Here is a 24,874-nt window from a genome sequence, read left to right as displayed (position 1 = left end):
ATGGAGACTGTGTCCCTGGAGCATCAGATCCAGAGTGTGCAGCGGCACATCGCCTTCTTGAAAAAGGAGCAGATGGAGCTGCTGCGAGACTTACACCTAGAGATTTTACGCCTGCAGAAGCACTGCTCAGGTGAGGGCACCTTCCCCCTCCTCCCTTCCCCAAAGGCTTTGCAGCTCACATTCTTTTCAAGAAGCTGTGAGAGGGCCCAGAGCTCCCCAAAGACCAGACACACAGAGTTCAAGGGAAAAGGGAAGAAAAGAAAAGAGAAAGGAGAAGAGAAGGGAGAAAATTGGAGGGAAAGACAAGGAAGAAAAGGGAGGAAGAGAGGAAGAGGGAAAAGAAAGGAGAAAGGAGAGTTGGAAAGGAAGAGGAGAAGAGAAAGGAAATAGAGGGGAAAGCATGGAGAGGAAGGGAATGGAAGGAAAAAGAGGAGAAGATAGAAGGCAAGCACCAGAAAGGAGAGAGGAAGAAAAAGAAAAGGAAGAGAAAGAGAAAGGAAGATTGTGAGGGGGAGATGACTTGGAGTGAAAGGGATGAAAAAAGAAGGGAAAGGAGGGAAATAAGGAAAATAGGAAAGGGAGATGGAGGAGACAGACGTAGAGAGGAAGGTAAAAGAGAGAAATAAATCACAGATCTTGGATTTCAAGTTGGAAGGGATCTTAAAAGTCATTGATTCTAAGTCTCTCATTTTACCAATGACAAATTTGAGACTTAGTGAGGTTATTGACTTGCTCATGTTCATACAAACATTATGTAGTAGAGGTTTGAACCCAGGTCTTCCTGGTTCCAAGCCCAGAAAGCTCTGGGTCAAATATCTACAGGTATTGGGATGGCTAGGTGGCATAGTGGATAAAGCACCGACCTTGGAGTCAGGAGTACCTGGGTTCAAATCCAGTCTCAGACACTTAATAATTACCTAGCTGTGAGGCCTTGGGCAAGCCACTTAACCCCGTTTGCCTTGCAAAAACCTAAAAAAAAAAAATCTACAAGTATTGCTGTAAACATTTTTATTAAATACCTATGCAAGGTAACCTTATGGGAAGGGAGTGAGGAAAGGTTTTGGGCAGAAGGTGACTCTTAAACTTAATGACTCTTAAGGTGAATGTTTAAGGAAACTAGAGGTTCCAACAGAAGGAAATGAGGAGGAAAGAAATTCCAGGCATGATGGAGGTGGTGAATGGTTTCTGTGAGGAACAGCAAAAGGGGAAGAGGAAAGGAATAGGAACAGAGGGATTTGAAGGAGAAAAAAAAGGTATTGAAAGGGAGGTAAAGCAAATGACTGGAAGAGGGAGAGAGATCTAGGGAGATTGTGGATTAGGAACACTTAACAGGAGTTGAAAGCAAAGAGAATGGCCGTGAATAAATGGACAAAACTAGAGACATCTCTTCCTGTCTAATCCCAGAAAAACAGAGACAGAGAAATACAGAAAAACAGAGTGTAGGAACAGAGATTAGACTTCTTCTCTAAACCCAACATTCTAAGACACCCTAGTCAGAGAAACAGAAATTCTGAGCTGCTCAGAGACCTCAGAACAAGATGTTTCCAGTCAGCAAATCTGGGAGACACTTGGGTATTGACAGTTCCTCCAAAAATCTATTTATACAAGAGTCTCTGAGTATGAAAAGGATTAAATGGAATATAATGGAATAATAAAGAAATGGAGGAGTTTGTTTCTATGATTCTATGTTATGTAAAGGGGTGGGGGATGGAAACTAGGAAGCAAGAAAGTTTTTAGTTTGTATATGGAGGAAGGAAGGAAGGAAGGAAGGAAGGAAGGAAGGAAGGAAGGAAGGAAGGAAGGAAGGAAGGAAGGAAGGAAGGGAGGGAGGGAGGGAGGGAGGGAGGGAGGGAGGGAGGAAGGGAGGGAGGAAGAGCTAAACCTAATGTGGGGCAACCAGGGATTTATTCTAGGGTGTAGACATCTTGAGCTGCCCTTCTGGAGTTGGGACAATTCTTCCCACTGTTTTTCCACGAAGGCAGCTAGGTGGTGGCAGAGTGCACAGAATGTCCTGAAGTTAGGAAGCTCTGAGTTCAAATCCAATCTCAGAAACTTACTAGCTTTGTGTCTCTGAGTAAGTCATATAACTTCTCTTTGCATCAGTATCCCAGTTATAAAATGAGAATAAATAGCAGCACTTAGTGTGCTAGGTTCTTGTGAGAATCAAATGGTATAATATTAGTAAAGGGCATAGCACAGTAAAGTTTGTCCTTCATTTTCAAAGACCACGATATCAGGGAGGTGGAAACATGACAAGCACATGAATTGGATGAGTGGAGGGGGGGGATTGTCACCAGTCTCACTTTCTCCTTCAGAATCATCTGGATTTAGAGGACAGAAATGGATCAGGACAACTGGAGATAGCCCCAGATGTGAGGCAATCAGAGTGAAGTCACTTGCCCAAGGTCACACAGTTAGTAAATGGCAAGTGTCTGAGGTCATATTCGGACACCCGACTCCAAGTCCAGTACTCCATTCACTGCACCTGCCCCCCCCATCTGCCCTGCATAACATTCTTGGGGACTGGATTCTTGAGAACTGAATAGCACAAGAGGCTTGATAAATGTTTTTCTCTCTCCTGTTATCCAATTGACCTGAGTCATTCTAGACCTTGACTTGGTTCCCTCAAGGTTCCACAGTACTCTTTTCCCAAGACTAACTTTTTTCTCCACACCCCACTTTCTCTGGGGCATAGCACCCCCTTCTCCACATTTGACTGTACCAGTAGGTAGGCCATCCTATGGACACTACCAACACCTTCCCCCTCCCCCACCAGCTGACCATCATCTTTGGTCACCCCATCCCCCAGATTGGTTACACTCTCTTTACCCTAAGTGAAAAAATTCCTGATAAATGGTAAGGAAAGAAGGAGGAAGTTCTGTAGAGACAAAAAAGATCTTGTCCTCTCCTCCTAAACTTGCCAGACATCACCCAGGTAGTCAATATCAGCCCAGGTCCAAAATACTGAATTATCAAGTCAAAGACCCTGGGAATCTTCTCCTAAAATACCTTCAATCTGCCCTACCCAGATCTCACTTGATCTGTCATTCTGCCTTGAAAGAAAAGTCAGGGAGTCCTTTTCCTAGAGCACTTAGATTCAATTCTGAAGGTCTCTTCTCATTTAAAGCTGGGGCCCTTCTGGTCCTTCCCAGCCAGTGTCCTGAGTCAGTAATTTCTAACTCCCATCATTCTGCTAAATTAGCAAATTTAAACATAGATGGATGAGTTAGTATCTCTTTTTTCCCTCCTGGGGAGAAAATCCAAGGGAGGACAAGGTTATGAGATGATACTTTCAGCTTTCATGGGTATGGGCACACCCTCCAATCAAAGCAGAGTTCAACCCTCCAGGCCTTCACTGTCTTCCATTAGTAAGTGTGACCAAAAAAATTGAAAAAGTCATCACTTGATGATTGACTTCCTAGTATGAGTGTCTTGTCATCAGATTTCACAGGTATGCTCATTTTCATCAGTATTCAAGCCCTGCAAATTTGTGTAGATCTTTGCTTCACATAATTAAGTAGCATTGATCTGGCCTTGAGGCTAGGAAGAACTGGGTTCAAGTCCTACTTCTGTTACATACTGGCTGTGTGACCATGGTCAATTCACTTGACTTCTTAGCCCCCCAGAGGGCTACTAGGTGGCACAGTGCATAATGCAATGGACTTGAAGTCAGGAGGACAGGCATTTGAATCAGACCACAGACACTTGACTCTTACTAGTTGTGTGACCTTGGGCAGATCATTTAACCCTGATTACCTCATACCCAGGGTCATCTCCAATTGTCCTAATTCATATCTGGTCACTGGAACCAGATGGTTCTAAAAGTGAGACTGGTGACTTAGCACAGCACCCCTTACTCAAAGCCAATTCCCCTGCTTGACGTGGCATTACCTCCCTGATGTCATGGTCTTCTTGGAAAATGAAGGACAAATTATTATTATTATTATTATTATTATTACTATCCCCAGATGACTCTCAGACTATGAATTGCAAAGAAAATGCTTATTTATATTGATATGAGATTTCCCTCATCAAACAATTTCCTGTATTGTGGATGTCACCAATCCAGGTCCTATTCAAATCCCTTATCAATCCCTGTGCATTGCAGCCCACGTTAGTGATCTAGCCACTCATAATTATGAAGAAGATTGGTCAAGATAAGCATAAGGTATTCTGATTCTCAATTCAGATGTACCCGGAAGGTTGTAGTATTACCATTTGTTCTTTTTCCATGTTTTTTCTGACATTTCATTCAAGTTTAAAATGTCCATAAGAGCTTCTCATAATTGGCCAGAAATGACTTGTCCATTTTATCTGTAAATGGATTGTGGTCTTTTGCATCCTTGAGATATGATAAAAAAAGAACACTTAGTTCACATCTGACTCTGTCTCTTACTGTTCCTGTGGCCTTTAACATTAATGGGTCTCATTTTCCTTCTCCATAAAATGAAAGGGTTGGACTGGAAGACCATAAGAACCCTTCCAGTCCAAGAGCCCATGAAATTTACTGTAGAAATTTCCGGAGCTTTCACTTGTCAGGAGTTACTAAAAAAAAAGAAGAAAAGAAGAAAAGGACCCTACTCAAAGCTATCCCTTCCTCCTGAGAGCTCCCAAGTCCCCTGTTTGAACAGACATATATGTAGGCATATAAGTTTCCAAGTCACATTCTGAAAGAAATGGGGGAGGGTGGCTAGGTGGTGTAGTGGATAGAGCACCAGCCCTGGAGTCAGGAGGACCTAAGTTCAAATCTGACCCCAGACACTTAATAATGACCTAGCTGTGTGGCCTTGGGCAAGCCACTTAACCCCATTGCCTTGGGGGAAAAAAAACCTTAAAAATAAAAGAAATGGGGGGAGAGTCAAAAGGAAATCAGTGTGAAATTCAGTGTGATAAGAGATTGTACTTTCAAGACCCATCATGCCATGATAAGGCATTACAATGACCATAATAGAGGGCACCAGACAGAGTTTTGCTCAAATTCAATCTTCAGTGGTCTTCCCCAGGCCTAAATGAGATCCTCAGAACAGAGTCTTCTAGAAAAGAATCTAGCTTGTCAAAGCATGGATTTCAAGTGCTCAAAATCCATCAGGTGTAACCTCATTTTACAGGGAAGGAAATTAAGGCCTAGAAGGAGGAAGAGTGTCCAAGACCCCAAGAGCAGTAGATCATAGAATTAGAGTTGGAAGGTTTTCCTTCCTTGTACAAGTCTTTTACCAAGGAAATCCCTGCCGTAACATTCTTGAGGAGAACCCAGTTTCTGTATGAACACCTCCAAGGAGGCAGATGCCGTCACCTTGCAAGACAGTTCATTTCAACTGGACTTTCCCACTGTCCCATTTCTTTTTGATTCCTCATTATTTCTTCCAGGCTCTGTTCCCATGGATCTGTATTCCTCTGTAGTGACACCATGCCTAGCCTCTCTGTACCACACACTGGGAGTTCTAGAGAGGAAGGAAAGAGAACTGTCTGGTGCCTGTGGGGGCTAGATGATGAGTTCCTGTCTGGGAGAAAAACTTGTCCTGGCAAAATATAAATCCTCTTTCACTGCCTGTTCATCCAGGAGGGCAGAGTTTAAAAAAAAGAAGAACCAAGAGCTGTTCACCACTGCTCCATTTCCCCAAGAAAAAGTGATCTCTCTCTCTCCCCCTCTCTCTTTCTCTGTTTGCCTGTCTCTCTCTCTCATTGTCTCTCTCTGTATCTCTCTCTCTCTCTCTCTCTCTCTCTCTCTCTCTCTCTCTCTCTCTCTCTCTCTCTCTCTCTCTCTCTCTCTCCCCCTCTCTCCTGTAGACTTCTCAGCTTCTCAGTCTTTCATGTATCGATTAAAGAAGTAAAAATAACTCTGAGTGAGGCAGGGTCAGAAGCCTGCTTTAGCAGCAGCCTCCAGCCCCAGCCTGTTGGAAAGAGTGAGGGTGAGATCATCCCAGAGTCTGGGGAGTTGGGGGTGGGGGGAAGAAGACAGAAAAGGGAGAAGGGAATATAGTAAAGATCAGAGAATTGAGAAAAGAGGTGGAGGAGGGATGGAGAATGGAAAGTCCTTAGAGAACATGATGTTGTTAAGCTGTGCTGTGACTCAACTTGGGGTTTTCTTTCCCCTGTTCCTACTTAATAGTATTTGACTTTATTTTTCCAATTAAATGTAAAGATAGTTGCCAACATTCATTTTGGGGTTTTCTTTTCAAAGATCCTAGAGCAGTTTGCCCCTTCCTTCTCTGGTTCGTTTGACAGATTAGGTCACTGAGGCCAACAGTGAAATCATTTGCCTGGAGTCACCCAGCTAGGAAGCATCTGAGGTCACATTTGTACTCAGGTCTTCCTGACACTAAGTCTGGTGCCGCTGTGCTACCAACTGCATTACTTCCATTAGATCCTCTTGTTTCCGAGATGGTTTAGTCCAATACACCATTTTATAGATGACTGGAAAAGTGATAGGTCTTGTCCCAGTGAATGGAGCTAGGAAGCCAACTCTATTGATGGTTCTTCATGATCACCGTTGCATGAAGGAAGCATGGTAATGTTTGCATCCTGAAGGAGGATGGGGAGGGATAAGTGAAGATGCCAGACTTGGGCAATGGATGTCACTTCCCACCCTCCCACCCCTGCCCTCTGGTCTCCTCAGTGCCTAGCCTGGCCCCTGAGCTCTGCTCAGTTACCTTAAGAGAGCTCTGCTCGGCTTCTAAGGTATCCAAGATGCAAGGGCCCCCATCTGGGACTAAGCCTCCCATAAGCAGGGAACTGTGGGGAGCATCCCAAGTGGCTACTGGGGTTCAGCTGGAGGTCACACTAGAGCCAAGGTTTAAAGAATCTCAAACATTTCCAAGCTATTACCAAGCCCCCTTCTCCCCTCCTACCTTGCCCCATGAAATCTAAGGTAGGGGACAAAGGAGCCTCCCTAGGTTTCATCGAATGTTAGGACTGGAACAGGAACAATCACCCAGACCAAAGCCTTCCCTTTGTAGGAGAGAAAACTTAGATCAGCCACCTCCATATAGCTGGTGCCAGCATTGCTCCTCTGACTTCAATCTCAAATGTTTCTACAAGGAGGTGGGTTTGTACCAAAGTCTTCAAGGCAGAAGAAGGGTGCCTAACAGGTAGATTAATGGCAGGGATACCTATTATATAATCAGAGAAAATGCATTATCTCTGGAGGAGGTGGCTAGAGACTGGCCAGAATTTGGGCAGCCAGTCTATCACTGCTTCATTCTGGATGGGGAGAGTCTTTCCCTCCCCCGGAGGCACAAGAGGTCCCATCAGCCCCACTCCCATCCTGTACCATTCCCTAGGCAAACCTCAGTGGGGCTATATTTATGCCGTAACCAACCTCCCTCGTCTCTGCTATCCTTCTGCTCAACACAATCATGGATTAGAACAAACTGATCGAGGGAACAGCAGGGGGGAAGGGAAGCCTGTGTCATTCTCTAGCCCATAACACCTCCTTCCCCTTTGCACCTACCAGCAATTGGGAATTTATTGTTCTTGCTTTCCTTGCAAACCTCCTCCTGGCAACCCCAACCATAACCCTTGCTAAAAGCTTCCAGAGGTAAATGTAAAACAGTAAATAATCATATTCAATCCCCCTTCCTTCAAAAAATAAGAGAAAGGCAAAGGGATACCTTTGGAGTATTGGGAGGTTCAAGAATAGGAAAGGATAAAAGGAGCCTACTGATGGGTCTACTGATAAGGTCAGGAGTCTGATTCTCTCTTCTCCTCAATATTTACACACATGATGAAAGTCATCCATCTCTCCACCTCCAAATTACTTTAATTATTCATCAATTCTTTTTTTTAAGGCAATTAGGATTAAGTGACTTGCCTAGGGTCATAAAGCTAGTAAGCATCTGAATTATATTTGAACTCAGCTACTCTATCCACTATGATGCCACTTGACTACTCTGTCATCATTTTTTTTTTTAGGTTTTTGCAAGGTAATGGGGTCAAGTGACTTGCCCAAGGTCACACAGCTCGGTTATTATTAAGTGTCTGAGGTCACATTTGAACTCAGGTCCTCCTGACTCCAGGGTGGTACCTGTACCTGGAGACTGTGTACCTCCATTGTACCACCTAGCTGCCCCTGCCTTCAATTCTTGATTGCAGACGCAGCTAGGTGATGCAGAGGACCATAGGGAGGGCAAAACGCATGTTAGTTGTGTGATCTTGAACAAATCACTTTACCTCCTTCTACCTGAATTTCCTCATCTGTAAAATAGATTGTTGGGAAGATAAAATGAAATAATATTTCCAAAGCGCTTTGCAAACCTTAAAGAGATATATGAATTCTAACTATTTTTATGAAATCTTTCTTCCTATAAGGCCCAGTTTTGGTTCTGTATTTCCAGGAAATCTTCCCTAAAACCCTCTGCCTCCTCAATTTTCTTAGTACACTCTGTCGAAATTTTTTCTTGGTTCCTTAGCACTGTCTGCTTTTCTTTGTAATTGTTTGCATATATAACTTATTCTTTTGTAAGTTTCCAGAGAGCATCTCTATTTTTGCCTTCATGTTGATCTAATAGATATATTATATCATATATAATATCATATTTATTATTATATATTGTATATAATATATTATATCATATATAGAATATAGCTCTAGGTCCTCAGCCCCTCTAAGCAAGGAGTTGGAGAGGCAATGTGAGATGGTAGCAAGAACATGGAGTTAGTCAGTGGCTATAAGTTCAAACCCAGCTACCCCCATTTGCTACCTGAGTGACCTTGGACAAGACCCATGAACTCTGGGAACTGTTTCACCCCCTGAAAAAATGAAGGAGTCAGACTGGATAACCTCTGAAATTCCTATCAACTCTAAATTTCAGGTCCCTTGATATTGATATTGATCCCTTGATATCCTAGTTCTGTGACAAGCAACCTGAGCCACTTCAACTTCTTTGACCTCAGTTTCTTCATCTGTAAAGTTGGATTTTACAGAATGATCAGCCTAAATTATTTCCAAGATCCCTTTCAGTTCTAAAGTTAGGGCCTAACAAAGAATAAAATCAACTATTTCCAGAGCTTTCTGGAAAACTCCTAAATAATATCACTCAAGGTGGCATTGACTGGTTCATTCTTTCTTTCTTTTTCTTCTTTCCATTCTCCCTTCCTCCATTTCTATATATCATTCTCCTTCCTTTCTTCTTTCCTTTTTTCTCCCTTCCTCCCTACTTCCTTCTTTTTTTCTTTCTTCCTTTCTTCATTCTTCCTTCTCAGAGAAGAGCAGAATAATAACCCCTTACTTTTCAGTCAAGTGATCTGAATGGAAAGTAGAAGGAGTCACTGTCCCTTTATGTCCAGACCTTTCTCAAACCTGGGTATCCTCAATTATTTCTTCTCTCCCCTCCCTCCACCAGCAAAGTGATTCTCACAGTCCACCAATTATCCACCAGGTGGCGTGAGGCTTTCAGGTATGACTAATCTCCTTAAGAGTCCCTTAAAAGGGGTTGGAGCATTCTTACAACTAAACTCAGGTATGGGTACCTGTCTTCCCTTTCCCTCTCTCAGTGGGGCCAATCCTTGTTCCTAGGGATTGGCTGTCATTTCCTGACAAGAAACACGAGGACACACACATGCATATGCACTAATAATAATTCCCCTCTCTCTTCTTTCCCCTCAGAACTGACCCGTGACCTGGAAACCAAAGAGTCACAGACAGACCAGCAAGGTAAGAAAGCCATCCTTAAGAAGATAGTAAAGGGGATGGGGAGAAATAAAGACACAAATCATTCACTCAACAAACATTTATGAACAACCTACTGTGTGCCAGACTCTAGGTAATGTAATGGGCATAGATACAAAGACAAAAGTGAAAAGATTCTGACATTTCAGAAACTGATCTTCTGTTAGGGAGACAGCATGAATGTGAGTATAGACAAACAGGCTCAGAATCCATCCAAGGCAATGTCACTTGACCAAGTTGGGGGAAGGAGATAGAGATTAGTAGGTAGGGAGAGTCAAGAAAATTCTATAAATGAAGTGTCTTTGAGCACAGTTTTTTTTTTTAAATGAGGATTTTAAGAGAGTAGTAAGAAATAATGGTCAGTATAGTCATATGGAGGTGGGAAATAAACTACTCTCTGTGAGAAAAAACAAGAAATTGTGTAAAAGTGTAATAAGATTGAATAAACTTGGAAAGGTATACTGGAAGCAAAAAAAATGCAAAGAACTTTAAATGCCAAACAGGAGTAGAGGATTTGCTGAACAGAGCGGTTACAAGCTCAGGTCTGTAGTTTAGGAATTTCACTTTGGCAACTGTGTAGACTGTAGAGGATGTATTGGAGAGATGAAGAAATCATCTAGTTGTTTCAGTCATATTGAATTCTCCATGACCTATTTGGGTTTTCCTAGGCAAAGACACCTTGCCATTTCTTTCTCCAACTTATTTGAAATATCAGAAAGTTAAGGCAAACAAGGTCAAGTGACTTGTCCAGGATTACCCAGCTAGAAAGTGTCTGAAGTCCATAGGTCCAGCATCCTTGCCATTACGTCAACCTAGCAGCCAAAGAAGCTACTGCAGCAATCCAAACAGGTGGTAAAGGCCTGAACAAAGGTGTTGACTATGAGTGGAAAGAAAGGGGTGGGTATAAGAGCTGCTTTAGAGTATAATCCAGATGATTTGACAGCTAATTAGATATATATGGGGTGAGGGAGAGGAAGGAATAAGGATGACACCAAGATGTTGAACCTGGGTAACTAGAAGCATGGTGGTGCACTCAACAGAGATAAGAAAATCAGAAGAGGACTGAATTGGGTTAAAGGGAGAGGGGAGGATAATAGCAAACTAAGTTTGTGTTATACATATTGAATATGTCCAATAAGCAATTGTGATGTAGACTAAAAAATCAATAAAAATTCCCAGGTTGGATATAAAGAGCTAAGTACCATTTTGTAGTGATAATAGTTGAACCCAAGAAAACTAATGAAGTCACCAAGAAAAAATGTAGAAAGAGAAGAGAGCCTTGGGAGAACCGAGCTGTAGTCTTTAATGCCCCCCTTAGAGAAGAACCTGCTACCATCTCCTCTAGATAGGGGTGAGATGCTTAATTGGGGAAATGGGGACAAGGCACAGCTCACCTGGAAGAAGGGAGGACCAGCCATGCCCAACTCTGTCTATCTCTTTAAAAATTCCCTTTGGAAATTTGTTGTCCTTAATGTTTTGAGGCATCAACCATTTTATAAGGCATTACATAAAACAAACAATCAGGTGAACACATGAATGTTTTCTTTTTCTCTAGATGTTTTGGCATCTGGGAAATAATCTGAATGGAAGGACTGGGGTATTGGAGAGGGGTAAATTGTCTGGGATTTCCATATTTGGTTCCTTGAGTGATCAGGCATTCATTTGTAGGCTAAAACTTATCCTTTAAAAATCTAGAATGCATATCTAAGGATATAGACACTCCACATATGAGGAATGAGAGATATATGGGCAAAGAATATAGGATAGAGAAAAGTGTATCAGGGTCAGGAAGGGAGGCGGGGGACTCCATCAGACATCTGATCACATTCACATTCCTCTTGACACCCCCTCTTGCCTAATCCCATGTGATGCTCCATCATGCTTGGCAAACATTTAGCCTAGTCTGCTTCTCCAAGACTATTATTTCAGGAAAGCCCCAAAAACCTTCCCTCCTCTCTCCATTCTCCATCCATCACCTCCTTCCCCTACGCTTCAGTCTAAAAGTTTGATCAAGTCAGCTCTGACATTGCTGCAGGGAATGACTCAAAAAATGATCCCACCCAGGAGTCCCACTTTCTAAATTTTCTAACCCTAGTCACCACTCCCTTTTGTCCCGCCTAGGAATCTAAAACTCCTGGTCAGGGGTTGTTTCTGCCTTTGAATTTCTATCCCCAGAGTTTAGCTCCAAGTTTGGCAGAACTTGGTACTCAGTAAGTCACTTAATAAGTCATTTTTTATTCATCCATTCCTTCTCCAAGTGTTGATTATACACTCTAGGAGTTGAGGAAGAAAGAAAAGGGGAAATCTAGATTCTTAGCTTTAGAGCTGCTATGACATAGATGGGAGGGGGGAGAGAGAGAGAGAGGAAGAATGGAAGAGAAAGGAAGAAAGGTAAGAAGAAAAGGAAGGAAGGAAGGAAGGAAGGAAGGAAGGAAGGAAGGAAGGAAGGAAGGATGGAAGGAAGGAAGGAAGAGAAAGGAAGAAGATAGACGGATAGATGGATGGTAAGTAGTAGGTAGTAGATAGATATTGTTCAATCATTTTTCAACTATGTCTGACTCTCAGAGACCCTATTTGGGGTTTTCTTGGCAAAGATCCTGGGGTGGTTTGCCATTTCCTTCTCCTGCTCATTTGACAGATGAGGAAACATGTAAGCAGGGTCACACAGCCAGTAAGTGCCTGAGGCCAGATTAGAACTCAAGAAAATGAGTCTTCCAGATTCCAAGCCCAGTGCTCTATCCACTATAAAGCCACCTAATTACCCAGGGCAGCTATATGGCACAGTGGATAGAGCACTGGCCTTGGAATCAAGAGGATAACAGTTCCAATCCAACCTCAGACACTTGATACTCACTAGCTATGTGACCTTGGTCAAGTCACTTTAACCCAATTGCCTTGCATTCAAGGCCATCTCCAATGTCCTGATTCCTATCTGGCCACTGGACTCAGATGGCTCTAGAGAAGAAAGTGAGACTGATGATTTAGTACAGCAACCCCTCATTCAAATCCAATTCATGTACTTGTCATAGCATCACCTCCCTGATGTCATGGTCTTCTTCAGGAATGAAGGACAAACATTATTATGAAACCAAAATACCCCCAGATAGAGTATTTATTAAAGTTTTATTGTGTGCCAAGCACTGTATGAAACACAGAATAGAAGGAAGTCACTGACCTCTAGTAATTACACTCTAATCAAAGACCATTCAAAAAATAATGCTAGAAAAGGGGGTTACAATCGGAGAGGGTGCATGAAAACTCCCCCACCAGAACCAGAGGATCCAAGGGTGGAGTCCCAGGTGGGGGAGAAAAATGGAATGCTGAAAAGGCTGCTTGAAAAATGACTTGAAAGTTTGGGCTCCAGCAAGTCCAGGCAACATCACACCTGATAGATGAGGGTGGGGTGGGAGTAGAAGGTGAAGGTGTGGAATCATTTCACTTGCTGTCACTCTCTAGAGATGCCCCCAGATCTCTCCCTAAAAGAGTCCTATCAGAGGAACATCCAGATGAGAGCAGGGATACGTCCATCCTTTGTTCCAGTCAACTCCCAAATCAGCCTGGAGCTACATATGCTATTGGGGGATGCGGGGAAATCAATCTGTCAACTAGAGACTCATCTTCCTAAGTCCACATCTAGCCTCAGACACTTACTGGTAAGGGTGATCTTGGGCAAGTCACTTAACCCTGTTTCCCTCAGTTTCCTCATCTGTCAAATGAGCTGGAGAATGAAATGGCAAACCCCTCCAGTATCTCTGCCAAGAAAACCCCAAACAAGATCAGGGAGAATAAGACATGACTGAAACAAGTAGACAACAATAGTATCTGAGAATTATCTCTCAGGTCCTGAAATTTAGTTTGGAGTTGGCAGAGGGAAGAATTCATGGACAAAATGACCCAGAATTATGGGGGACAGATAAGTTTATTTATGCTTCAGCAAAGATATAGTTTCTCCAAGTGGAATGATTTCCATGGAAGAACTAGCAAGGGACTAGAAATAGGTACATTTTTTTAAAGTAAAAGGGAAGGAAGGAGGGGTAAGCTTTGAGGGATTGGGGAAGGCTTATTAAGGGGGATACTTTCTGTACAAGTGTGGTTTGGGGAATTACATTAGAAATAATGAAGGATAGTTTGCTCATTATTTGGGCAAAAATGTTTATCTCTACATTCTTTGTGTGCCTCAGTGGGCCAGATGGTTCTGCTCCATGTCTGGGGCATGATAACTTTGACATAAGATATGGAGATGTTTATGGGCCATAGAGTACATGATATGGGAAAGATTTCTGACCAGATACAGAGTATGTGAGATAGTCTTTATGAACTCAAGCAGAGGCACAAAACAAGTTTTCTCAGATATATTAGAAAAACATAGAATAACTTTTGTAGGCAGAAAGTCAGCGAAGAGACCAGTACAAGTTAAGTCTACTATGGATTTTCTGCCCAATATATATCCAATCAGTTAGGATCAAATGAGAAAAATAATTAAGGAAAAGATAGTTGGCATAAAGGAAAGAGTCTGAGGTTGCAAATTGTGAGCCTCCTAATCAGGGCTCTTTTGGGAGGGGGGGATTGCTTGTTTCTTTTTAACTTATTAACTGTATTACTAAATATAAATCCAGCAACTTCTCAGAGTCTCATCTAAAAAATAAGCAAACCCCTTCCAGCTTTAGCATCCAGGGATTGTCTCAGCTTCTTGATTTCCATCCCAATCCTAACAACCACAACCTTTAATGGCTCCCCATGGCTGGTCATATAAAGTTCAGAATCCTCAGGCTGAAATTCAAAGATTTCTATGATCTTGCCCCAATCAAACTTTTCTTGGCACCCTCTAACCTTCCACTTCCCTCTGAACATACCTTCCACATACCCTGCAAGTATCTTGTGTGTAGCTAGATCTTTACATGTTGCCTCCCCATTAAAATTCAATCTCCCTGAAAGCCAGGGATTGGTTTTGGTTTTGGTTTTTGCCTCTTTTTGTATCCTCTGCCCTTCATGCAGTGCCTGATAAGTAATGAGTAATTGCTGAGTGAATTGACTGACCACTTTCAGTCTTTCTCTCCTACTAGAGGTCATTTGATTCAATGAAAAGTCACCTTTTTTTTCTTTTCTTTTGCAATGATTAAGTTCTATAAAACTCCTTTATGTAGGAGATATACCAGATAGTGTGTCTATAATTCCAGCAGGATATTGGAGGATACTGCCCCATATCCAAGGCTCCAGGCTGTAAGTACTGAGGGGGGGTGGAACTAAGAATCAGTTATGTTTGCTCCAATTTCCCAAGCAGCAGCAAATATGTCTTATCCTCAGATTGCTGGCTGTAACATTCTTCTTTCTATCCTATTCTTCTATTGAAATCTATGAAAGGCAATGAAGTTCCCAGAATGTTGGACCTGGAGTCAGGAAAACTTATTAGCTGTGAGACCATGGGCAGGTCAATTAACCTCAGTTTGCCTCAGTTTCCCCAGCTGGAAAAATGGGGATCATAATAGCATCTACCTCTCCGGATTGTTGGGGGGGATCAAATGAGATAATCATTGTAGCACAGTAGCTGGCATAGTAGATACTATCTAAATATTAGCTATGATGATGGGATGATGATGAAGTGAAGGAAGGTATGTTAAGTAGCTGCTGATGCTTTATCCCCTATCAGTGGCTGACTAAACTCAATCCAGATCAGATCAGTAAACCTAAGCTAAACCAATTTAAAACCAGTCCTGGTTGCCTTGACGTCAAAGACTTTGGGCAAGTAGTCAAAGAAATGAGAGAAAAGAAGAGGAAAAGAGTCCGTTCCCTCCTTCTATGTTTTTCTGGATGCAATAATCATTTCTAGAGTTGGCCTCACAATCAGGAATTTCCTGCATGTGAAGGAGATGTATTCTGACCAATATCCATGAACAACATTCACTTCCCCAAGAACCCTTTGCCCTTATCTGTGTCTTTGCTAATTACAACTCCTTCATTTTAAAATTAAGAAACTGAGACCCTGGAATGTTAGGGACTTGCCCTGAGGTCAACCATGTCAAAAATAGAGTGATTCCTATTACAACCACATTGGCTTCCTAATGATCTGCTACAAACTCTCCCTTCTGTCCTCTATCAGACCTAGCTCAAACACCACCTCAATCTCTAATCTCACCCACCGTCACCAGGAGAAATGGAAAAGCTCCCCACCAGGAACTCTTTACAATGTAGAAATGTCCAATCAAAGCATACACATACCTGGTGGTACTTTTTAATACCTATTAATACCTACCTTCCAAGGTTGTTTTTGAAAATTGAAGTGTGATATTGGTATCATTATTAATGAGAATAGTAGCTAAAATTACTAGAGCAACTTTAAGGTCAGCAATGCATTTTACAGGTGCATTAAATCCTCATACTAAAGCTGACTGAAATTTTCTACTTTATATGGTGTGAAGAGATTCTCACAATAATCTAGTGAAGTTAATATTATTATTATTATTATTATTATCTGCAGGATAAGGAAGGAAACTATGGCTGAGAGAGATTAAATGGCTTGCCCAAGGATATACAGCTAGTCCCTGAGGCATAAAGTTAGACTTATCAGTAGTCTATTTTCTTCAAACAGGGGAAAGAGTCTTCCTAGCCTCTGACAGGGAGGGACCATCTTCACATCCTGATTCTGTGGTAGCTAGGTGGCAGAGTAGATAGGGGGGCTGAATCTGGAGGGAGGAAGACCTTTTTCAAATTCTGAGACTGAGAGAGATTAGATGATTTTGTTACCTAACAAAGCTAGAACTTGAACCTATGCCTCCTAGACTCCAGTCAGTGTTCTTGCTGCAATATCACAGGGATTATTGGAAGGAAGGAGACAGTGCCTTCTATGCTCACCTCCTAAGGGTCGCCTTGTCCCCCTCCAAGAGAATTTGAAGGTGAAATAGATAAATATTGTCCTGGGAATAGAGGGAAGTAAAGCGAGAGAGAATTAGAAAGAGAAAAGAGGAACTCTGAGAGATAACATGTGGAAGGAAGTTGAGATTCAGGTTATGATGGGCTGGAAAGATTCCATAGAGAAGGAACAGTAACATAGATTTGAAGGCAGGGACCCAGGACTTCATCTAGTCCAACCCTCTCATTTCTCAGAAGAGAAAACGGGAATGTGAAATGACTTGTCCAAGATCATATAAGTTACAAGAAGGATCAGGATTCAAACGAAATTTTTTTTTGGCTTTTTGCAAGGCAATAGGGCCAAGTGGCTTGCCCAAGGTCACACAGTTAGGTGATCATTAAGTATCTGAGGCTGGATTTGAACTCAGGTCCAGGGCTGGTCCTGTATCCACTATGCCACTTAATTACCCCACCAAAGTCTTTAAACAGTATAAAGACTGACCTCTCCATACTGTTCCATGTTATTTCCTCAAATTAGGAGTAGGGTTAAGAAAATGCTCAGGATGGGACTGGCAGGAAAGGACTGCCTAGTGAAGTTCTATTGTTTTAAACAAACTCATAATCCATTTATTATTGCTGCTGTTACAGTAATAAGAGGCATCTGTAAATCTCCTTAAGGGAAATAAAGTTATTCATTCTCTCATCATAGTCAGGAGAAGTAGGAAGTACTAAGGAGAGTGACTCTGAGGGAGTTACAAAGTTAGGACATACACCTTACACTCAAATCAGGGGATAAGACAGTTTCATGTATAATTCTAATATATAAGCATCAAAAAATTGTTTAAAAAATGCAGTGTGATATCTGAAGGGCAAGCTTTTTCTGAAAGAGCTGGCAAATGAGCTAGACTTTAAAGAATGGATGGGGGCGGCTAGGTGGCGCAGCAGATAGAGCACCAGCCCTGGAGTCCTGAGTTCAAATCCAACCTCAGACACTTAATAATCACCTAGCTGTGTGGCCTTGGGCAAGCCATTTAACCCCATTGTCTTGCAAAATCCTAAAAAAAAAAAAGAATGGACAGGAATTGTACAGGTGAAGAGGGAGTCTATTCCAGATATAGGGATTAGTTAATAATAGGATGTAAGCTCCTTGAGAGCAGAGACACTTCTATTTTTGTCTTTGTATCCCTCAACCTGAGTTCCTTGCAGTTCAATAAATGGGTTATGGGTTCAATAAATGTTTGTTGATTTGGATTGTGTTATTAGGGTACATTTAACTAAATAACATCTATAAAGCACTTTGCAAACTTTAAAGTTGTTAAAGAAATGTTAGTTATTATTAACCTAACAGTGGCACCTGGATGCAACTAAAAGATTTGGAACCAGAGGACATAGATTTAAATCAAGGCCCTTCCATTTATTTTCTCTTCTCTGGACTTCAGTTCCCTCCTCTGTAAAAACAGAGCTGGATCTCATGATCTCAAGGGTGTCTTTCAGTTCAGCATTGGTGATCCAACAGCCTAGACATAACCCTGGGTTCCTGAGGCTCTGCCAGCTGAACACAAGCTCAGGCAGGTCTCACTAACTTGGAAAGACTTCAAGGATAGGCCTAGGAACAGGATGCACTTTGTGTGAGGACCCACCTGGTGAAAATCTGGAGAGTTTAGCCCCAGCAAGTCTATAAAGCCATTTTCTTGGGGGATAGAGAAGCTAGAGAGAGCAGTCAAATGGAAGAAATGACCGGTCTTTGAAGTATCAAATTAAGTACTGATCTTGTGGCTAGGTAAAATGTAATTCTTTTAATACCCATGTATTTTCCACTGGAAATCAAATAATTTCCAGAAAAAGAAGGGAGGGAAGGAAAGAAGGAAGAAAGAGAGTGAAGGAAAGAAGAGAATCAGCCTCCTGGATCTAATGTAAGAAGATAGTAAAGGAGAAAGAGAGGGAAGGAAGAAAGGAGGGAGGAGGGAAGGAAATAAGAGAATCACAGACTCCTAGATTTAATGCAGGAAGATAGTAAAGCAGGGAGAATAGAAAGGAAGGGAGGGAGGGAAGGAAGGAAGGAAGGAAGGAAGGAAGGAAGGAAGAAGGAAGGAAGGAAGGAAGGAAGGAGGGAAGGAGGGAAGGAAAGGAGGGAAGGAGGGAAGGAGGGAAGGAGGGAAGGAGGGAAGGAAGGAAGGAAGGAAGGAAGGAAGGAAGGAAGGAAGGAAGGAAGGAAGGAAGAAGGAAGGAAGGAAGGAAGGAAGGAAGGAAGGAAGGAAGGAAGGAAGGAAGGAAGGAAGGAAGGAAGGAAGGAAAAGAATCACAGGCTTCTAAATCTAACACGAGAGAGACATCTTCAGAGCCATCTAATCCAACTCCCATATTTGACACACTAGGAAACCAAGGCTAAGAGAAGGTAAGCCACCTGTCCAAGGTTACATAGATAGTAAGTAGAATCATGGTTTTTAGAGTTAAAAGGACCTTAGGGGACAAGTAGTCTTCATTTTACAAAGAAAGAAACTGAGGCATAGAACATTTAAGTGACTGAAGTGACACAGGTTCTAAGTAGAACAGAAATTTGAACCCAGACCCTCTGACTCTAAATTCACTGCTTTCTCCAACTTAGGCTGCCCACAAAACTTGAGTTTGAGTGTCATTACTGTTATTTCATTGCCATATGCTTTGGGCACGTTAAGGTTCTCTGGTTCCTGATTTCCTCTTCTTCTATAAAATGAGGGGATTGGAATTAGCTGATCAGGTACTGTCCAGCACTATGTCTAAGATCCAGACTCCTCTGTTTGACATGTATAGCCTTTCCCTTCTTTTCCAGGCTTATTGCATACACATCAGTCCCCAGAGTCATACTCTCTATGGGCTTAGCCAACCCAGCTTCCTTGCTATTCCTCACGTGACATCTCTGTTCTTTGTACAAGCTGTTCCTTGAAACTGAAAATTAACCTTTTCTCACCTCTGTCCCTTTTAATCCCTACTGCCATTCAAAGTTTGACTCAAAGGGTAGCTAGGTGGCACAGTGGATAGAGCATTGACCCTGTAGTAAAGAGGACCTGAATTCAAATGTGATTTCAGACACTTAATAATTACCTAGTTGTGTGACCTTGGCATTTAACCCCACTGCCTTGTTTAAAAAAAAAAAAAAACATGGCTCAAGTGTCACCTATATGAGGCCTTTCCTGGTTTTCCCAGATGGTGGTGTCTCTCCTCTTCCCACCTGTCCCCTACCACCATTGCCTTGACTTCATATATACTTGTATATATGTTGTGTCCCCAAATAGAATGTAAACTCCTTGAGGGCAGGGATGGTTTCTCTTTTATCTTTTTTTTTTTCACTTTAGCGCAGCTCCAAAGATACAGTAAGTGTTGATTGATTCTGTGAAGGTGATGAAATTACTTAAACTCCCTCCTTCATAAGATTATGAGGACTGGGCTTTGAACAGTTGCCAGATGGGAGTGGTTATCACTAGAGTAGTTTGAGATTTGTGGGCATGGGTACTCCCTCCAACCTAGATGTCCGACTTGGTATAAAGTCATTTTCTCTCAAACCTCCAGGATCAAAAGTCAGGGTTTGAAGTTGAAAGGCCAGTTCCTCATCTCCTATTTCAGTGTTTATACTCCTTCAAATTTCTGGTCTTCTACTTAGAACCTGTGTCACTTAAGTAATTTAAACATTCTGTTCCTCAGTTTCTTTCTCTGAAAAATGAAGAAGTTGGACTAGATGTCCCCTAAGATCCTTTTAATTCTAGAGCCATGAGACTCCATAAGTAGGCTCTTATGAGGATAATAAACCTAGAGGTCAATTCACAGGTTCTTTCCCAGGGCAAGTACTGAGGATCTCAGATGAGTGAGATTTGAACCCAGACTCCAAAGGGTCTCCTTTTTTTTTTATTAGACAGGGTTGCTTTCTCAAATGTTTCTTGAAACCCCTAGAATAGGAACTATCATATAGGACGACAGAGTACAAACTGGAAGAGACTTTGAGGCTCAATGAGTTGATTCTCTTTCTCTTACAAAACTGGGGTTAGAGGCCCAGAAAGGGGAAAGTTACTCTCAAAGATAACAACCAGCCAAGAACCTGTAGACAAATGCTGGTCCTGGGCCTTGCTTTGCTTTGCTCTGCCTTCTGGGGCTTCAGCCCTTTCTTTATGGTAAGAGCTTCACAGAGCTGGGGCTAGAAGGTATATCAGAGGACATGAAGGACACCCTTCCCATTTTACAGATAAGGAAACTGGGGCTTGAGGAAGTAAAGTGACTTACACAAGATCACAGAGCAAGGATCATCTTAATCTTGTATCCTGGACTCTTGAACCCCCTGAAATGCTCAAGATAAAATACATAGTATTACAAACAAAACCAATCAATTATTGAAATAGTTATCAAATATTTTTAATCACAAACTCACAAACCCCAAAAGCTCCCAAATCTAGAGCATGAACCTAAGAGACTAATCAAACCCTTTTATGTATAGATGAGAAAACTGAGACCCAAGGAGGATATGTGACTTGCCCAGGATATAGTTGCTGCCATTTTTAGTGCTTTAAGGTTTGCAAAGTGCTTTGCATATATTATCTCATTTTCATGATGGCCCTGGGAAAAATTTTTATCCCTATTTTGTGGATAAGGAAACTGAGGCAGAAGAAAAATGACTTGGTCAGGGTCATATAGCTAGTAAGTGAAAGCCACTTTGAATCTAGGGTCTCTGACTTTGGGGCCAGGGTTCATTCAATTGTACCATTGCTCTCAGCTTAATAAATATTTTAAGCAACAAGCTTGCCAGATGCATGATGCATGAATGGATGAAAGGAAGAATGGAAAGATGAACGGAAGACTGGAAAGCTGGCTGGCTGGCTGAGCAGAAGATTGGAGGGGTGGGAGAGTGCAGAGAAGACTGGAGGAGTGATAAATGAATGGGGGAATGGGGGCCTGGATGGATGAATGGGGGGATGGGGGAGGTGGATGGATGAAAGGGAGAATGGGGGATGGATAAATGATTGGGAGAATGAGGGCATGGATGAATGAATGGGGGAATGGGGGCATGGATGAATGGGGGAATGGGGGGATGGATGGATGAAAGGGAGAATGGGGGATGGATAAATGATTGGGAAAATGGGGGCATGGATGGATGAATGGGGGATGGGGCATGGATGGATGAAAGGAAGAATGGGGGATGGATAAATGAATGGGAGAATGAGGGCATGGATGAATGGGGGGATGGGGGGATGAAAGGGAGAATGAGGGATGGATAAATGATTGGGAGAATGGGGGCATGGATGGATGAATGGGGGAACGGGGGCATGGATGAATGAATGGGGGATGGAGGAAGAATGGATGAAAGGAAGAATGGGGGATGGATAAATGAATGGGGGGAATGAGGGCATGGATGGATGAATGGGGGAATGGGGGCATGGATGAATGGGGGAATGGATGGATGAATGGGGGCATGGATGGATGGGGGAATGGATAGATGAAAGGGAGAATGGGGGATGGATAAATGACTGGGAGAATGGGGGCATGGATGTATGAATGGGGGAATGGGGGCATGGATGGATGAATGGGGGATGGGGTCATGGATGGATGAAAGGAAGAATGAGGGATGGATAAATGAATGGGGGAATGAGGGCATGGATGAATGGAGGAATGGGGGGATGGATGGATGAAAAGAAGAATGAGGGATGGATAAATGAATGGGGGAATGAGGGCATGGATGAATGAAGGAATGGGGGGATGGATGGATGAAAGGGAGAATGGGGATGGATAAATGATTGGGAGAATGGGGGCATGGATGGGGGAATGGGGGCATGGATGAATGAATGGGGGATGGAGGATGGATGATGAAAGGAAGAATGGGGGATGGATAAATGAATGGGGAATGGGGGCATGGATGGATGAATGGGGGAATGGATGGATGAAAGGGAGAATGGGGGATGGATAAATGAATGGGGGAATGGGGGCATGGATGGATGAAAGTGAGATTGAAGGATGGATAAATGACTGGGAGAATGGGGGTTGGATGAATGAGTGAAAGAATAGGGGTATGGAAGAAAGAACTGAAAAATGCAGGGATAAATGAAGGGATGGATGTATGGATGAAGGAATGGATGAAAGGATGGACGGAGGGATGGAGAGATGGAAAGATGGATGGATGGATGGAGGGGTGGATGGGGGAAGGATGGATGGAAGAATGGAAAGAATGTGGGGGCATAGAAGAATGAACGGAAGATGGGGGCAGCTAGATGGTGCAGTGGATAGAGCGCCGGCCCTGGAGTCAGGAGGACCTGAGTTCAAATGCGGCCTCAGACACTTAATAATGACCTAGCTGTGTGATTACCCAGCTGTGTGGCCTTGGGCAAGCCACTTAAGCCCATTGCCTTGCAAAAAACAAAAAACGAAAAAAACCCAACCTAAATAAATAATAAAATAAAGAATGGGGATGGAAGAATGAACTGAAGAACGTGAGAATGAATGAAGGGATGGATAGACGGATGGATGGACGGATGGGAATTAGGGATGGGGATGGAGGGATGGAGAAATGGATGGTGGAGGGCTGGACGGCCGGCTGGCTGGAGGGATGGATGGATGGGGGGTGGAGAGGTGGAAGTCGCTAGAAGGAAGCAATTCTGGAGCTGGGGGCGGCGTGGGCCGGTAAGTAGCCCAGGGGCGCCCCTTCAGCTCTCCCCGTCCCTCCCCGCAGAGGAGGCGTCGCGGCAGCTGGAGGCCAAGTGCCGGGCGCTGGAGGAGCAGCTGGCAGCGCGGGAGCGAGGCAACGGCGAGCTGCGGCGGGAGCTGCGGCAGCGCGACGCGCTGGTGTGGGCACTGCGCTCCAGCCTGCGCAGCAAGGAGCGGCGCTTCCTGGAGGAGCTGCGGCGCCGCAGCCACCGGGCCACGGTGCTGGGCACCGAGCTGCAGAAGCAGAGCGAGGCGGCCGCCTACCTGGCCTTCCAGCTGCACGCGGCCCGCCAGAGGCAGCTGCCCGGGGCCCCCCGCGACAGCCCCGGCCCGGGCCCGGCGGCCGCGGCCCCCGCGGCCCCGGCGGGAGGAGGCCGGGCCCCGGACGGGCGCCCCCGAAAACGCGCCCCCCGCGGCCGCCGCGCCCCGCCGCCCCCGCCTTTGGCGCTGCTCCCCGAGCCCTGCGGCCTGGGCGGCGCCCGGGACTGGGCCGCCTGGGAGCTGGGCCGCAGGCTGGACCAGGCCGAGCCCGAGCCCATGCCCGACCCCGCCCTCTTCCTCACCGCGCGCCGGCCTCCGCGGCCCAAGGCTCGGGACAGCGGCCCCCCGACCTGCTCCGGCCCGCGCCAGCCTCCGCCCCGGGAGCCCCCCGACGCCGCCGCCCCCGCCCAGCCCCGAGCCTGCAAGAGTCCGCCCGAAAAGCGGCCGGCCGCCCCCAGCCCCGACAGCACGCTCGACCTGGAGTAGGGGGAGCCCGGGGGCAGGGGGACAGCGGGTCGGGCCGGGACCCTGCCCAGCCCGGGCCGGACACAGGAGCCTCGGCGGCGCTCGCGCCTCTCCCTGGGCCGAAGGCCAGAGCCCAAGAAGGGGACTATCCGGGGACAGCAGGCACGTCGGAAGCGCCCGGGGCGCCCTGCTGGGGCCCGGAGAAGGGTCTGGGCCAAGTAGAGGCTGGAAGGGGCGGGGGGGATGACGGAGGGCCCCGCTTTCCCCCACCCCACCTTTCTAGTAACAGACTTCTCTGAAGCTTGGCCACGAAGCCCCACCGCTCCCCCCAAGCACCCCCTACCCTTTGGGAAGGAGAAAAGCAGGGCCCTCCTTGAAAGGAGGGGAGGGGAACGATGGGGAGAGTAATTGCACATTTTTGTAAAAAGGAAACTATTTAGCTATATTATCTTCTATCTCCCCCTTCCCAGAGAGAGGGTGGGAGGAAGAAGGTCCCAGGGAGTCAGCTGACAATCTTGGGGGGAGCGAAGGAAGGGAAGGTTCCATATGAAGGGTCTTCTAGGACTTCAGAGCGCGGGAGAAGGCTGGTGGCCAGGGGAAAGAGGGCAAACCCTGCTGCCTCGAGTTGTCCCTAAGACCTTGGAGCTGCCCTCTCCTACCCCATCCCCACCCTGCATGGCTTTCGCGTCCCCTCCGCACAGCAGAGCTCTCCGCAGCCAGTCCTGCTCTCTGGCAGGAAAGGGGCAAGGGCGGGGCGGGGCTTCCCCGAGAACGTGAGTATACCCCTTTTGCATCAGCTTTGAAAGCAAGCACGGAACACTTTAACCCCCCCCCAGCCCCTCTCTTCACCCCCACCCCAAGCCCAACATCCCTCAGGGGATCCAAGGAGAAGAATCCACCTAGTTGGCATCTTTACTGCTTGTTTCTGAGCTTGTTCCTCCCAAAGGATGAGTGGGTGAGGCGGGGCTGAGGGGA

General features: G+C 44.6%; 1 protein-coding gene across 1 annotated transcript; it reads left to right on the top strand.

The window, feature by feature from the left end:
* CCDC92B (coiled-coil domain containing 92B) lies at positions 1-23,920 on the top strand. Its single transcript, XM_074190409.1, has 3 exons — positions 1-130; positions 9,605-9,652; positions 23,199-23,920. The coding sequence occupies exons 1-3, from the start codon at positions 1-3 to the stop codon at positions 23,918-23,920; spliced, it is 900 nt and encodes a 299-aa protein (XP_074046510.1).
* Positions 23,921-24,874: the final 954 nt, after the last annotated feature.

Source organism: Macrotis lagotis, chromosome 5, assembly GCF_037893015.1.
Source record: "Macrotis lagotis isolate mMagLag1 chromosome 5, bilby.v1.9.chrom.fasta, whole genome shotgun sequence".
In the NCBI taxonomy this organism is placed as follows: domain Eukaryota; kingdom Metazoa; phylum Chordata; class Mammalia; order Peramelemorphia; family Peramelidae; genus Macrotis; species Macrotis lagotis.
The sequence above is the reverse complement of the archived record's forward strand: the minus strand, read 5'-3'. Positions and strand labels throughout refer to the sequence as shown.

What these genes read in the sequence shown, in the direction of transcription:
- CCDC92B (XM_074190409.1), top strand. Translation starts at nt 1, where the DNA reads ATGGAGACTGTGTCCCTGGAGCATCAGATCCAGAGTGTGCAGCGGCAC. An exon ending in CCTGCAGAAGCACTGCTCAG is followed by an intron (nt 131 to 9,604) that starts GTGAGGGCACCT and finishes CTTTCCCCTCAG; the next exon opens with AACTGACCCGTGACCTGGAA. An exon ending in GTCACAGACAGACCAGCAAG is followed by an intron (nt 9,653 to 23,198) that starts GTAAGAAAGCCA and finishes CCCTCCCCGCAG; the next exon opens with AGGAGGCGTCGCGGCAGCTG.